This window comes from Zootoca vivipara, chromosome 12 (genome assembly GCF_965207765.1).
Source record: "Zootoca vivipara chromosome 12, rZooViv2.hap1.1, whole genome shotgun sequence".
Lineage (NCBI taxonomy): Eukaryota > Metazoa > Chordata > Lepidosauria > Squamata > Lacertidae > Zootoca > Zootoca vivipara.
The window spans coordinates 14,702,310-14,717,586 of NC_142595.1; the positions used below are offsets into that span (position 1 = coordinate 14,702,310).

General features: G+C 45.5%; 1 protein-coding gene across 1 annotated transcript in view; it reads left to right on the top strand.

Annotated features, from left to right (window-relative positions):
• The window catches only part of DNAJC7 (DnaJ heat shock protein family (Hsp40) member C7), a 38,672-nt gene that overhangs the window by 4,361 nt on the left and 19,034 nt on the right, over positions 1–15,277 (top strand). The window contains exons 2-5 of the mRNA XM_088655111.1: positions 11,024–11,112; positions 12,053–12,177; positions 13,094–13,207; positions 13,547–13,621. Of these exons, the coding sequence (XP_088511237.1) occupies positions 11,024–11,112; positions 12,053–12,177; positions 13,094–13,207; positions 13,547–13,621 (403 nt within the window). The remainder of the gene's footprint in view (positions 1–11,023; positions 11,113–12,052; positions 12,178–13,093; positions 13,208–13,546; positions 13,622–15,277) is intronic.

Consider the following 15,277-nt stretch of genomic DNA (forward strand, 5'->3'; position numbering starts at 1 on the left):
ACTGGGGCAACTCCCCAAGAGACAGCATGCAAGTTGACAAGGAAGCTAGAAATGTGTTCATCACCATTGATGTGGAAATTTCCAGGCATAACTTGGGACTCTGAAAAAACCTGGATGGTTATTTTTGTTTGTTTGTTTGTTTACAGTTCCTGGCTGCTTAGATAGATAGATAGATAGATAGATAGATAGATAGATAGATAGATAGATAGATAGATATTTTTGGACATTCCCAATGTAATTCTAAAACTCACCATGGAATTTGCTTTACCTGCATTCAGAGGTAAAATTACTCTTGCCTTAGTATTGCTGCAGTGGGATAATTCCACCAGAATAACTGCAGGTGTTGAGAGGCATTATTTATTTTAAAGCATTTTTAACTCTGCTCTTCTTCCCAAAAGTCTCACAGAGTGGCCTGCACGTTATTTGTGATATCCACCAACTAATCTGCTGGGTTCTCAGAGACTTTTAACAGGGAATACATTGCATGTTTGACCGGATTCCTTTAGGAAAGTGAGCTGTGTTTTTTGTTCAAATCAAAATGTGGGTTCTAAAGGGCCAGATGATAGATAACATGGCTAACTTTGTGGCCCAGAGGTAGGTCTCCTGCAGCATTAAACTATCCCCTACTTGCTTTCCCTTTTAAGTCAGAAATTAACAAATGTAATCCAGAACACAAGAACAAGTGAGTTATGTTGCAGAAACACATTTGGACTCTGCTCATGAAGCCTGTCCCTATCCCTCATGACTTTCTGAGGGTCTTTTCACATGTTACAAGGAAAGGCATGCCTGTTCTCTCCATGGTGCCATAGCAACTCCATAGAAGGTGTGAAGGGAAAGTTTATGTCTGAAAGCACAGGGTGATAGCACTGCCATGGATCCATGATTACTTGAGGAATATCATGGAAGCGTCCCTCTGCTGTGTCTTGTTATGAGGCCACGGTGTCTGGTATTCTGGAGCTCTTAACGAGAAGAGGAATAGTTATCAAGATTAGCTGTGGGCGTAGCTTTGTGCAGTGGTGCCTCAGTTCTCAAACAAAATCCATTCTGGAAGCTTGTTTGGCTTCCGAAATGTTCAAAAATTGAGGCACAGCTTCCCATGGGTTGCAAGAGCTTCTTGCATTCAGCAGAAGCTGCGTCTCGCCTTCGGGTTCCAGAAAACGTTCGGAAACGGAAGAATTTACTTCCGGGTTTTTGGCGTTCAAGAACTGAAATGTACGACAACGGAGGTGTTCAGGAGCCGAGATTCCACGGTATATTTAAATGGTAAAGCAGCATAACTATGAAGACATAATGCCTATTTTCTTAAATACAGTAACCCTGCAACTTACGTACAGGTTACGTTCCAGGGATTGTGCCCACAGCCAAAATGGTTTCATTCGAAGGCGAGTGGAGTTGCCAGAGTAATTTTTCCTGGAACCCCATCCCCTTTCTGCCCCCTTCATTTTTATTTTTTGATTTGCCATGTATGAGCTTTAAGGCTTTCTTGATAGAAGAGAACTGTTCTTGTTCTCTGCTTTGAGAGCGCCCTATCCAAGAATTCTCTCTGGCCAGACCTATTTAGAGCATGAGGACTCAGCAGCTCCTTGAGTCTCTCATAGTTCCTGGATATTTGGCAGCTAACTAGTTTCCAGGAAAACGAAACCAAAGGCTGCTGAATTCCTAGGGAGGCAATGCGGTGGTGTGCTGCAGGCAAAGTGATCTGTGGCGCAACCTTAACAGGAAAGAGAATCTCAATGGTGTGGTTTTGAGGTTGCAGTTTGTCAATAGCGGCTTTCCCAGTTCCTTTCCTGCCCATGTGTATACGAAAGAAATCTGCAGAATGAAAGGCAAGCCATCTGGCTCAGTGCCTGCTTTTTGAACACCTTGCTGGAGTAGGCAGACTGCTGTTTTCCATGTTAAACACTAGAGGGCACCAGCGCACAGATGGATATTTTTTCTCATGCCACAATGTGTGTTTTTTGGCCTGCCATCCTACAAGTCAGATCTGGAGCAGGCACAAAAATCATCTCTGGGCAGCCCCTACCTTCAGTCCCAGCCTCCCATATTTAATTTCCTCATTTTGCAATTATTCAATTTCCCTGCACATTAGGTTGTATCTCCCTGTTCACGGAGTGCTGCAGGAAGAGAGAAACAGCTACTGCATGCCCGTGGTGCTTGCTAGATGCAAAAGGATAATTTTGTGAGCCACAGCCTGAAAGAAGAAGGGGGAAACTTTAAGGTAAATAGGATGTGTTAGGCCCCAGGCATGAAAAAACATGGAATCCCTGTTACTGCTTCATACCTGGTCTTAAGTTGAATTTTGTCTGTGGAAAAGCTGGTCAGACTTTTTCCTGTTTTCTCAGGAAACTCAACGCTTTCCATATAGATCTTTTGGCATGAGAGCTTCTCCTGCACATCTGCTGCAGGATTCTAGCACATTGCAGAAAAATATGCAATACATTCTAGACCTCACACTTGGTTCATGCAGGTTCACCAACCAAACCCGTTGCTCTGCTTGAACTGAAAGTGTGGCCTGGATCATAATCTAGCATTCTCCTGCAGTTGCACATTGTAAGAAAGGATTAGTGGTGGGCAAGCTGTCCATTTTAGGAGCTTGTCCACTCTTAGTGATCTCATTGCCATCTGTAGAATGCCAGTTCTACACAGTTTGAAAGTCACATATCTGGGACACCTAAAAACTCTGCTGAGTGAATGGCAACTTACATAAATTGTCCCACATATGCATATATTTTGCATATGCTGCATGATCTATTCCAGGGGTGGCCAACTCCCAAGAGACTGCGATCTACTCACAGAGTTGAAAACTGGCAGTGATCTACCCCCTTTTTTGGTTAAAGTTGTTGAGCTTTTGTTTAGGAAGGAAAGCCCTGTTTTGGGGTTGTTCCGGGTAAAAGTTGTAGAGCTTTTTTGGGGGGGGGAACAAAACTTGTAGAGCTTCTTTGGGGGAGCCAGTGATCTACCACAGACATCCAGTGATCTACCAGTAGATCACGATCTACCTGTTGGACACGCCTGATCTATTCTGCTGAGGCCCTGGGCAGTGGAAATACTGCTCACCCCGACCAGGATGAGTATGTACTCATAAGGGAATTGTAGAAATGGAATGGACCACGAGGTTCCCTTAGTCCAACACCTACCATGTGGGAATCTTTTGCCCTACGTGGGGCTCAAACCCACAACCCTGAGATTTAGAGTCTCATGCTCTACCGATCTGAGCTACTCTCACGATATGTCTTCTTCAGTGGTATTTCTGTTTAGTGGGCATTGAGAGTCTTTCCTCAGCCTTGATTGAGCTATTAACTTGGAAGCCATGGAAAACAGAGTGAGGATGTCATTCCGTCCACTTCCTTTTTTGACCTTTCAGGTCTTGCACTTTTTGCTGCTGCGTTTTTTAGATTTACCGCAGCCCTAGGGACTAGGTACTGAATATTTCCGGTATTTTAATCAAAGTGGGATATCCCTGGGGGCCTCTCTCCTTGCAGGTGGAACCTGCAAGGCGCATTTTTTTCCAGCTTTTCAAATAGATATAATAAATAATAATTGGATTCAGTTGGATTCAGTTGCTTATCAGCTCTTTGTCCCTGAAATGGCCTGTTGGGGTTTTTTATCTTGGTTTGCTGTTCCATCTGGCTGCGAGCGGCCGAGTTTCACACCTGCTTCAGTACAGTGGTACCTTGCAAGACAAATGCCCTGCAAGACGAATTTTTCACAAGATGAATGAGTCTTGCGATCTGAAGGTGACTCGCAAGATGAATTCGTTTTGCGAAAAATTCGTCTTGCGAATCGCGGTTTCCCATAGGAATGCATTGAAATTTAATTAATGTGTTCCTATGGGGGGGGAGAAATTTCAATGCATTGCTATGGGAAACCGTGATTCGCAAGATGAATTTTTCGCAAAACGAAATGAGTCGTGGAACGAATTAAATTCGTCTTGCAAGGCACCACTGTACTGTGAAAGTTTGCTGGAGTGTGGTACTCGAGAGGTATGCACATCTTAGTCCTTCCTGGCACAGCTGTGCAATGCCTAGGACCTTGGCAGTGGTGGGTGGTTCCTTTTTTAGATGCTTATTGTAACTCCGTCCCCCACCCCCAGGGTTCACCAGAGAGGGACGCCAACTCCTCGCCCAACAATGAGACCCATTCATAGAACTGGATTGTATTTTTAGCCGAGCCAGATTCTTTCTCCAGCTTTAAAAGTAGCAAATGGGGGAACGCAGCCTACATCAGTGCGGGCCTTGCAGAATGACCTCATTCAGGCTTTGGCATCTGTTCGGAGCAGAAACAATCACTCATGATATCAGGAGATCAGAATTTCCCCCCTTGTTGTGGTGGTAGGAGTAGTTCGTAAACAAGTGCAGGGCTCACTTCTGAAATATATCTGGTGTGTGCGTTCCCCACATTGATGAAACATGGTGGACCTCAGTAGCTGTAGCTTTGGTGTGCGAGCTGTGAGCTTCTGTTGATTTGTCTGCTTCAGATCCTTCAAAAAAGACTAGTGCATTTTGCTCCCCCCCCCCCGTCCGCTAGGCTTCCTTGGTGCAAAAGGCTGTATATCTCTTCTAGCAAAGCAACAGAGCTAGACTGCTAATAGAGCAGTCAAAGCGAAACCCTCTTTGTAGTGTTCAGTACTTGTTGCAGGGACTTTTGCTGTTTCTCAGAAGCTTACTGGAGATTTTTAATGAGAACATCGGTAAAGGTAAAGGTAAAGGGACCCCTGACCATTAGGTCCAGTCGTGACCGACTCTGGGGTTGCGCGCTAATCTCACGTTATTGGCTGAGGGAGCCGGCGTGCAGCTTCCAGGTCATGTGGCCAGCATGACAAAGCCGCTTCTACTTGCACTTTGACATGCTTTCGAACTGCTAGCTTGGCAGGAGCTGGGACCGAGCAACGGGAGCTCACCCCGTCGCAGGGATTCAAACCGCCGACCTTCTGATCAGCAAGTCCTAGGCTCTGTGGTTTAACCCACAGCGCCACCCGCGTCCCACAGCTTGCCTGCCATTATTAATCCTAGGGCTTGCTGATCAAAAGGTCAGCGGTTCGAATCCCTGTGGCGGGGTGAGCTTCCGTTGCTTGGTCCCAGCTCCTGCCAACCTAGCAGTTCGAAAGCACGTCAAAGTGCAAGTAGATAAATAGGAACCGCTACAGCGGGAAGGTAAACGGCATTTCCATGTGCTGCTCTGGTTCGCCAGAAGTGGCTTTGTCACGCTGGCCACATGACCTGGAAACTATACGCCGGCTCCCTCGGCCAATAATGCGAGATGAGCGCGCAACCCCAGAGTCGGTCACGACTGGACCTAATGGTCAGGGGTCCCTTTACTTTTACCTTTACCTAACTGCAGGATATTTTAAGGAGCGTTCTAGAGCAAATATGTATAGGGCAGATTCACAGAGCCCCACATGCTTGGCCTAGGGCCCTGCATGAATTGATTATACATCCAGAACAGGACCCAGAATCCTGTTTAATAAAGTGGCATTAAGCCACAGTAGCCCATTTCATCAGACACAATGAGAAACTGGTGGATCTTAACCAGGCTTCACATTCCAAAGCCAGGGCCCAACAATTAATCAACAGCATAAGCAAAAATATATTACCGTAAGATACCATGCATCACCCTTTAATGCACAAATTAAATATGAGTTATTACAAAGCTATCTAATACTGTACTTCATTTATTAATAAACAAGAATGAAGGAGTTCAGAATCCACTTGGACTGTTCTTAGTGCAGCCCATACAATGACCTTAAGAAAATTCTTAATCTAATATAATAAAACCAGTTCCATTCTCTGAATTATTCTTTGAATATACTTATTATTTATTATATCTATTTTCTTTTTGAGTAATCAACTTCCAGCCATTTAATACTTCTGTAATTTCCCCCCTCCTTCATTCCTGCAGTTGGCTTTATTACTTCTAATTGTCCCCAAAGTTTCCTTACCCAATCCTTTAAATTACAGTGGACCCTCTGGATATGAACTTAATTCATCTTGGGGCTCTGTACTTACCCCAAAAAGTCTGTATCCAGAGGCACCGCTTCTGCGCATGTGGGTGGCGCAATAGAACACTTCTGCACATGCGCGCACAGCGAAACCTGGAAGTATACACTTCTGGGATTGCCACATTCGCAACCCGAAATTACCTAACTCGAGGTACCACTTTATCTTTCCATTCTCTAACATGAGCAGTTATATAAATTACAAAAATTTACATGGCCCAGGTCCAATAAGTAGATTGTATTTTCTCTTTCACATATTTTGGCAATGAAAATAACTATTTATTTGAGAACATTGGCAACTGTGACCCACTACAGCTTTTCCTTACTACAGTCCCACAACAAATAGATTAAATCCCCTTTATCTCTATTGCCGTGTCAACATTTGCCGCCCTGCCCCCCAGAAAAATCACCCTTTAGGGACTCCCAAAGAGTCTGGTGGCACCAAAGGCCCATCTTAATACTGTACAGCTTTTTTATATATAAATAGTAGCAATCGAGAGGGTGGCACCTTTACCAAACAGGAAATTTAACACTGCTTTACCACATATCCTGGTTCCATTTTTTTCCCTATAGTGGCCACACTCATTGCCTTCTAATCCTAGTACAGTCGTACCTCTTGTTGTGTTTGCTTCACGTTGCGGCTTTTCAGGTTGCGAACGCGTCAAACCTGGAAGTGTATTCTTCCGGGTTTCGGTTTCGCCACGCGCGCAGAATGCGCAGAAGCATTTCTATGTGCTTCGTACATGCGCAGAAGTGCTCTATCGCGCTCCCTGCTTGCGCAGAAGCGTCGCTCTAGTGGCGGACTTTTCAGGGTGCGAACAGCACCCCGGAACAGATCGTGTCCACAACGAGAGGTACTATTGTAGTATCTGTTAAATTCTAGAGAACTTTTTATTCTTTAGCAATACATTTCAAAATATATATGACCTTTAATGCATATACAGTGGTGCCTCGCAAGACGAATTTAATTCGTTCCGCGAGTCAATTCATTTTGCGAAAAATTTGTCTTGCAAATCGCAGTTTCCCATAGCAATGCATTGAAATTTCTTTCTTTCTTTTTTTTTTGCCCATAGGGATGCATTAATTAAATTTCAATGCATTCCTATGGGAAACCGCGATTCGCAAGATGATTTTTCGTAAAACGAATTAATCATGCGAGTCACCTTCAGATCGCAAAACTCATTCGTCTTGCGAAAAATTCATCTTGCAGGGCATTCGTCCTGCGAGGTACCACTTTATCTTCCCTTTCTATTTAAATAAGCTTTTATCTGAATAAATGGGGGAAAGACTCAGCTGGCATTGCAGTTTCCATACTGCTTGTTCACATGTGGATCTGGGCCTAATCTTGATATAAATCTAACCTGCTGAACAAACTAGTTTTATTGTGGAAAAATGTCTGGGATATGAAGTGGGACCAGTCCATTAATTATGACATAGGGGGATTTTTTGGTTGTTTTTTAAAAGCACCTTCAGGAAAATATAAGCAGTTGCTGTTACTCCTTTGGCAGTCACCTGGATAGGGTGTCCAGAATTTCAGGGTTTGTTTGTGTGTGTTTTTTTTTTTTAAAAAAAGTCCAACTGTAGTTCTTCTTCATGTGCAGAAAGGTTTCAAGAGATGGTATCAGTATCTCTTTAAAGAGGCTATGAACCTGAAAACGGTGGGGAAGGTTTGAGTGGGTGGAGCAGGAAACACGTCTTGCGATTTCTACATTGGGGCAGTTGTCCATTTCTCTTGCCCTTGTACATGCCCACCTGCAGTCCATAATGGGACAGACTCCCAGCACAGGTTTACCACGTCACCTGCTATTTGTAAGAACTAGGCCTAAACCTCCTAATATTCCAACCAGACTCACGGGTGTGGTTCTGACAAAATAAGCTACAGTGAGCCTTGGGCTCACATCTGTTGCCCTCTCCTCTCCCATTTCGTGCCTGTGAGGAGGAAGTTAGGAGCTTTTGCTCTTGACTTCAAACAAGCCACAGTTCTGTTTGACGGTCCAGACCTGATGAACGGTGGTTTGTTCTACATTCTTTTTAGTGAGAACAAGTCATATGTTTCTGATCCAGGCTTGTTCTGAAACCATGTTCCAGTGTGTTGATGTGGGGAACTGACTTTGCTTTTCAAGCCAGAAGAGAATGATTCCAGTCTCCTCTGTTAAGTGAGCCCAACACCCATCCACAGTGGGAAATCCTGGTTTCAAATTATGTCTTAATGTGGACCTTGTTTTCTCATGCCTACCTACAACAAATACTGTATTTTACACTCCATAAGACACACCTGACCATAGGACACACCTAGTTTTTAGAGGAGACAAACAAGAAATTTCTTAATTGTCCTAGGCATAGCAGCCAACTCCTAGACGCCTAGATGCCTTTGCCCCCCATTAAACATTTGAAGAAATCGTCCGTCCCCCCCATGTTGATGGGCATTGTCATTCATATAGTGTGCATGCACTTTGTCTTGAGATCAATTGCAGCGGTTCTCAACCTGTGGGTCCCTAGATGTTGTTGGACTACAACTCTCACCATCCCTGAGCTCTGGCCTTGCTAGCTAGGGGCGATGGGAGTTGTAGTTCAACAACATCTGGGGACCCACAGGTTGAGAAAGGGCTGATACGGTATGTATTTGATACGGTTTGAATATTTTATTCAAGTTGGAAGAGGGACGGAGGGAAGGAAAGAAGGAAGGGGTAAGAGAGGAAGAGAGAGGGAAGCAGCCTGAGAGCCGGTTTCCTGTTGCACGCGGCTCTGGCTCTGGCCTTCGCTCCATAGGACGCACTGACTTTTCCCCTCCCTTTTTGGGAGGGAAAATGTGCGTCTTATGGAGTGAAAAATATGGTAACGGCAAATTTTTTAAAAAGTGAAAATGGGGTGGGTTTTTTTTGAACTCTCAAAATTGTACTTTGACTGCCCCAAACCTGTTGAATTGCCTGTGCCACTCCTCTTAAACCACTATATTATGTATAAGCAAGGGGCGAATCAGGGCCATGGTTAGCTGCTTGAGCCAAATTTGATTGGCTGCAGTAAATGTGAGCTGCACATGTCATGGCTTTCACCCGCCCCTGAGCCCCCTGGGGAGATGAGATGTCCTTGGCTTCTATTGTATTGGCAGAACGGATGAACCATGCCATTCTAGTGAGAACACCCTTGGGGGAAGGGAGTCCAGAGAGGGTGGCCAGTGTTGGGGCCAGAATGAGGTTAAAACCATGTTAACACGCCCCAAGACAACTCTCTTATTGTTTCGCTCTTTTCTCCAAGGGGCTGTCCTAACATAGCTGGCATTGTCCACTCCAGAGTGCCTTTCTCTTGCCTCTTGCCTGGGAGTAGTGAAGAGGTGGCACTCTGCTGAAGAGATCTGCTTAAAGCTATCTCTCCATTATGGTTTGGGTCCGCTTTGCAGCTATTACTTGATTAGCCGATTGAAAACATTCTGGTCAACTAAAAATATTGCCCGTGAATATGTCAATTTGGGCCATTGCAAGAACATAAGAGACTTACTGTATAAGGCAGGGGGTGAAGCTAGTAGCCACCCCTTCACTTTTTGTCGTCTGAAATTAGCATTCACTGGCATATTTTCTTTCAAAGTGGGAGGTTCTTTATAACAATCAGGAGTAATAATCACACAGGCCATTTTGTTCAGGTCTTCACAGTAGAAACAAAGGTACAGATATAATTTCCTGTTTCACAGTAGAAACAAAGGTACAGGTATAATTTCCTGATTCATTAACCACATGCAAACCTACACAGCCTTAAAACCCCAGGTGGGAAACCTGTGGCCCATGGGCCTAATTAGGGCCCCCCCCTGCTTCCTCATTTGGCCCACCAGGCCATTTCCCCTGGCCAGGGCCACCTCTAACCCGATGTCATATGATGTCAGGTGTGAGACAGGTAGAAGAGTTTGGATTTGATATCCCGCTTTATCACTACCCGAAGGAGTCTCAAAGCGACTAACATTCTCCTTTCCCTTCCTCCCCCACAACAAACACTCTGTGAGGTGAGTGGGGCTGAGAGACTTCAGAGAAGTGTGACTAGCCCAAGGTCACCCAGCAGCTGCATGTGGAGGAGCGGAGACGCGAACCCGGTTCCCCAGATTAGGAGTCTACCGCTCTTAACCACTACACCACACTGGCTCTGTGGTGCGGTTACAAATGAGGAACAATCGAGAGACTTACTCAGCTTGCATAGTTAACACATGAATTCCTCAAACAGCGCCAATGGTGGCCACAGTTTGTGCTAACCAGATCTCCCTCTTAACCAGGATCTGAAACTCACTTTGAACCATGGTTAGGGCAGAGGTGAGCGGACAGTGGGGAGCATGACTAATTGCATGCCAGCCACTTGACCTCAGTTTGAAACATGACAGGCCACACACAGCTTCTGTATGGCCTCTTAAAATCATTCTCAGCCATGTAACCTTGGTGATGGTCTAGCATTAAGAGAAACCGTGCCCAGTTCCTTACGAACAACAGCTTTGGGTGGGCTTCCTGCTTCTGGGAGGAGTCTCCGCCATTAGCTCCATGGTTAGCTGATTGCGTAACCATCTATCCCGGGGTTTCCCAGAGTGGTTGATATTGGGGTCGGTGGGACTTTGCAGGATGTGAATAAAGACCCGGGGTTCAAAAAGAGCCTAGGGTGGAAAAGATGCTTAAGTGGTATAGTATGAAAAAATATATTGGGAACTATGAGTCTCTAAAACAAAAGGCACAACAGGCATTTGCAGAGTGCACATCCCTTGCCAATGAGGAACCTGTATTTAATCATATGATTCCTCAGTATAACATAATATATTCCTTATTATTTACATGTTGTGAGTCCTAGCAATGGAGACTTAGTAATAAATGCTGCTTATATACTGGTATTCTTCATTTCATTTACATTCCTAAGAATTTGGACTGGGGTTGATGACAACTTCAGAAGCTCATCAGGGGGGTCAATTAACTCAGGACATTTGTAAGCCCTGCTGTGTCCTGTTGTCTTGCCTATGCTGGATCCTGTGCCTCTTCTTGGTTGTGATAGCTTGTTTCTTTTCAGAGATGCAGAGTCCTTCAAGGAGCAAGGAAATGCCTTTTATGCCAAGAAGGACTACAATGAAGCGTACAACTACTACACAAAAGCGATAGGTGAGGACAGAGAGAGAGAGAATGGCTTTCTTGGTTTGTTAATTGGAGAATTGGTACAACTTGCCTGTGGGTGTATTTGGTGCTGGTCACAAGGGCCTTGATTTCCTTCGTCCGAAAGCTCGCTCTTCAGCTCTGATTTGGGGAGGCAATAGTCATAGTCAACAACAGAATTCCACAGTTAGATCCAACATCCTGGGTGCAGAGATCCTTGCAACACCTGTGTAATAGCAAGGTTTCTCTTGCACACCAAGCAACACTGTGATTCTCAATATCTTAGTTGAACCATATTTGTGTAAGCAAGCTGTCACATACCTGACAGTGTCACATGCAGAAATGTAAAAACATCAAAGTCCCGAGAATCTCAGCCTTACAAACTATATTCTAAAAAGTTGCTAAACATGGTTTTTGAGGCAGCTTGAAAAACATGCTAGTAGTATTGGGCTGAAATGTCAGAGTGGATCTTTCCTGGGTCTTCGTCCCACCCCGCCCCAATTTTTGCTCTCTGAACTTTCCTTAACTTTCCTGCTGATTCTAACCTCTGTTCTCTCCACTTGCCCCATTTCTTTTCTGTTCTTTCCTCGTTGTTTATATACCCAGAGCAAAGGCACAAACATTGAAATGAATGGTTTCTACTAAGTGCCATTTTGCTGGGAGTGGGGAGAGAAAAAAATCTATTGGGGGCTGGTGGTGAGGGTTGGCACAAGATCTAAAAAATTAACCTTTTAATTTTTCTCAAACTTTAATTATTAAAGAATAATAAAGTGCAAACAAAACCAGAGACCTCTGAATTTCATTAGGGATTCAGAATTTAGCTTAGCGGTGAATGGTGTTTGCTTTCTGCTTCCATCTCATTGAAAGGGCAAGGATTTGGGGGCAGGGTAAGGTGGGGATTTCTACCCTGTCTTTGCTGTACTTAACACTTCTACTCCATGTCCTCCAGATGCATGCCCCAACAATGCCAGCTACTATGGGAACCGAGCTGCCACGCTCATGATGCTGGGCAGATTCCGGGAGGCCCTGGGGGATGCCCAGCAGTCCGTCAGGATGGACGACAGCTTTTTGCGGGTATGGCAAGACTGTATCAGCATATAGCACCAATCCGTTTCCAGGCCCAATTCAGAGTGCTGGCTTTGACATATATAGCCTTAAACGGCTCAGGACCACAGCAAGGACTGCCTCCTCCCATATGAGTCTATCTAGACCCTGCAATTATCATCTGAGGCCCTTCTTCGTGTCCCTTCTCTGTGAGAGGTCTGGAGGACGGCAAAGCAAGAACAGGGCCTTTTCTGCAGTGGCTCCCCGTTTGCGGAATGCTCTCCCCAGGGAGGCTCGCCTGGCATCATCATTTTATATCTTTAGGCAAAAGGCGAAAACTTTCCTCTATAACCAGGCTTTTGGCCTTTAACTATCTGTGGCTTTTTAGAAGTGGGTGGGATGTTTCTGATGTACCATATATTCCAGCGTGCAAGGTGACTGGGCGTATAAGACGACCCCCAAATTTTCGAGTTAAAATATAGAATTTGGGATATACTCTATATTTTAACTCGAAAATGTCTGCAGCGGTTTCTGGTGCCGCGCTGCCCATATCCAAAATGTCCGCAGCGCCAGAAATCGCTTCTGAACATGTGCGGGCATGCTCAGAAGCGATTTCTGGCGCTGCTCGGCGAGTCCCCGGTTTAGCGCAGCCCGCGGGGGACTTGCCGAGCGGGCAGTACCCGGCGTATAAGACGACCCCCAAATTTTGAGGCGATTTTTAAAAAGTCGTCTTATATGCCGGAATATATGGTAGTTCTCTTTCCTCTTGGTTTTAATGTATCTATGTGGGTTTTACTGTCTGTCTTTTAAACTGACTTTGGTTGCCGTGGGCAGGATTAAAAAACCGACAAATTTAATAAATGATGAAAATAATATGTGCAATGATCCACATTGACACTGCATGCTGTCGAGATTCTGCCAGTCACCACCTCCTCTCCATTCTCAGGGACACCTACGGGAGGGCAAATGCCACCTATCTCTGGGCAACGCCATGGCTGCCAGCCGCTGCTTCCAACGAGTTTTAGAACTGGATCATAAAAACGCACAAGCTCAGCAAGAGGTATGGTTTTCTCGGGTCTGAGTTTGCCTGAAGAGAGGGACACTCATCTGGCAGAACTAGGGTGGTTGTCCCGAATCGACAACCTTGGCTTGCTTGTATCTGATAGCATCTAAGGGTGCCTTAGCTTGATTCTTAAATATAGAGATTCTCAGGATACTATAAGGTCAGTATTTGTGGAATTCAGGATATGCAGAAAAGCAGCCTGCAATCTTGTTCTTCATCAGGGGGGGCGGGGCGGGGTTACAAATACTTTGAATAAAAATAAATAAAACCTTAGAATTATTTGCTGCATAGGCTGTTAGCAATGGAAACTGACAGTGTCCTGGCTTTCCCTTGCAGCTGAACAATGCCAGAACTGTTCTAGAGTACGAGAAAATTGCCGAAATTGACTTTGAGAAACGGGATTTCCGAAAGGTACGAACGAAGCAGCCTTGCGGTCGACCGACCACCACCTTATCCGCACGACAATGCGGTCTGGGAATGAGTTGGGGAAAGGGTTGGTTCCCTCCTCACCGCCCCAGGACTGAAAGGTCTAGGGTTGTTTCTGGTTACTCAAGGGAACTGGAATCCAGTCTTCCTCGAATGGCTCTTGCTTGTCCCCGTGTGCCCCCTGCTCATGCTCAGAGTACATCTTAACACAGAATAACTTTGCCCCTCCGACCCCGGTGCTAAGGCCTCCGTATATCCCGGTGAATTCCTAGCTCACTTGTCTCCTAATGGCCGAGAGCAGCTGGCTCGCCGGGGACAATCTCAAGTTTGTCTTAAGGAAGAACTCTGCCTTGTCTGAGACTCGAGCCAGCTCTCCCCAGGCTTCTCTGTCCCTTGGGCAGCGTCAAACGTGCCCTTTGTTTCTGGAGGAGGAGCACCTCCTTCCCATGGCCTCCCATCATTTGGAGAGTCGTGGCGCTTCCCGCTGCCCCCAGCAGTGATGTCACCTATGGGAAGGGGCGGGGGGGGGAGCCGAAAACCCAGCTGAGCCTCAGGGCCAAACAATGGTCCCCTTCTTGTACAGCTGTCACTTCTCTGGAGCAGCAAGAGAGCCCGTGAAGTCACTCATTGAGGCCTGGAGCTTGACTTAGCCATTTGTCACGGTAGCTTCATCCCGCCCTCCCTTGTCTTAGCACTCTGGGCCTCTTGGGTTAGTCTGATTGCTGTTGCAGTGGGGCTGTTCCCCCCCCTTTTCAGGAATGCTTCTTCTTGTTACCTCGAAACGCGAGTGTGCACAGAGTAGACGGGACCGCATCTTAAATGCAGATCTGCCCCCAATCGAAAAGTTAGTGGGTTACCGAGGGGGGGGGGAGTCCTATAGCAGACAAATGAGGAGCTCAGAGATCTGCAGCTTCCGCATCTACTCTTAACCTGTTTTTCTTCAGCCGGGTTCTGCTGCTGGAAGAAAATAACCTCTGAGGACAGACTGCGGGGCAGTAACCCCACAGGCACAGAGGAGAGTGCAGCATCTGCTGCCCATCTATTTCTTTTGCACATAAAATAGAACAGGGTCCCCAAACTAAGGCCCGGGGGGCCAGATGCGGCCCAATCGCCTTCTAAATCCGACCCGCGGACAGTCCAGGGAATCAGCATGTTTTTACATGAGTAGAATGTGTCCTTTTATTTAAAATGCATCTCTGGGTTATTTGTGGGGCCTGCCTGGTGTTTTTTTTTTTTTTTTAAACATAATTTTTATTGATTTTTACAAATTACAAAAGATGGTACATACATAAACACCTTTTCCACCTTCTTCCCACCCCCCTCCATGGGTCCTCCCCTGCCACAGAAGTATCCCACGCAGGTGATCAGTCAGAAGTGGTCCATTTTATGATTGGGTTTCTGTCCTCCTCCCCCTCCCCTGCCCCCCAAGCCCCCCCCTGCCACCAGGGAGCTCCAGTGAACCAGGGCAGTACGCAGGAGTTCATCCATCCAACCATCTATTGTCATACCAAAAAAAAAAAAAAAAAAATACAAAAAGAGAAAAAGAGAAAAAAGAGAAGAAGAAGAAAAAAAAAAAAGACAAAAAGGAAAAAAGACAAAAAAAAAATTCATCATAATTGTTAAATTCATAATTGTTAAACC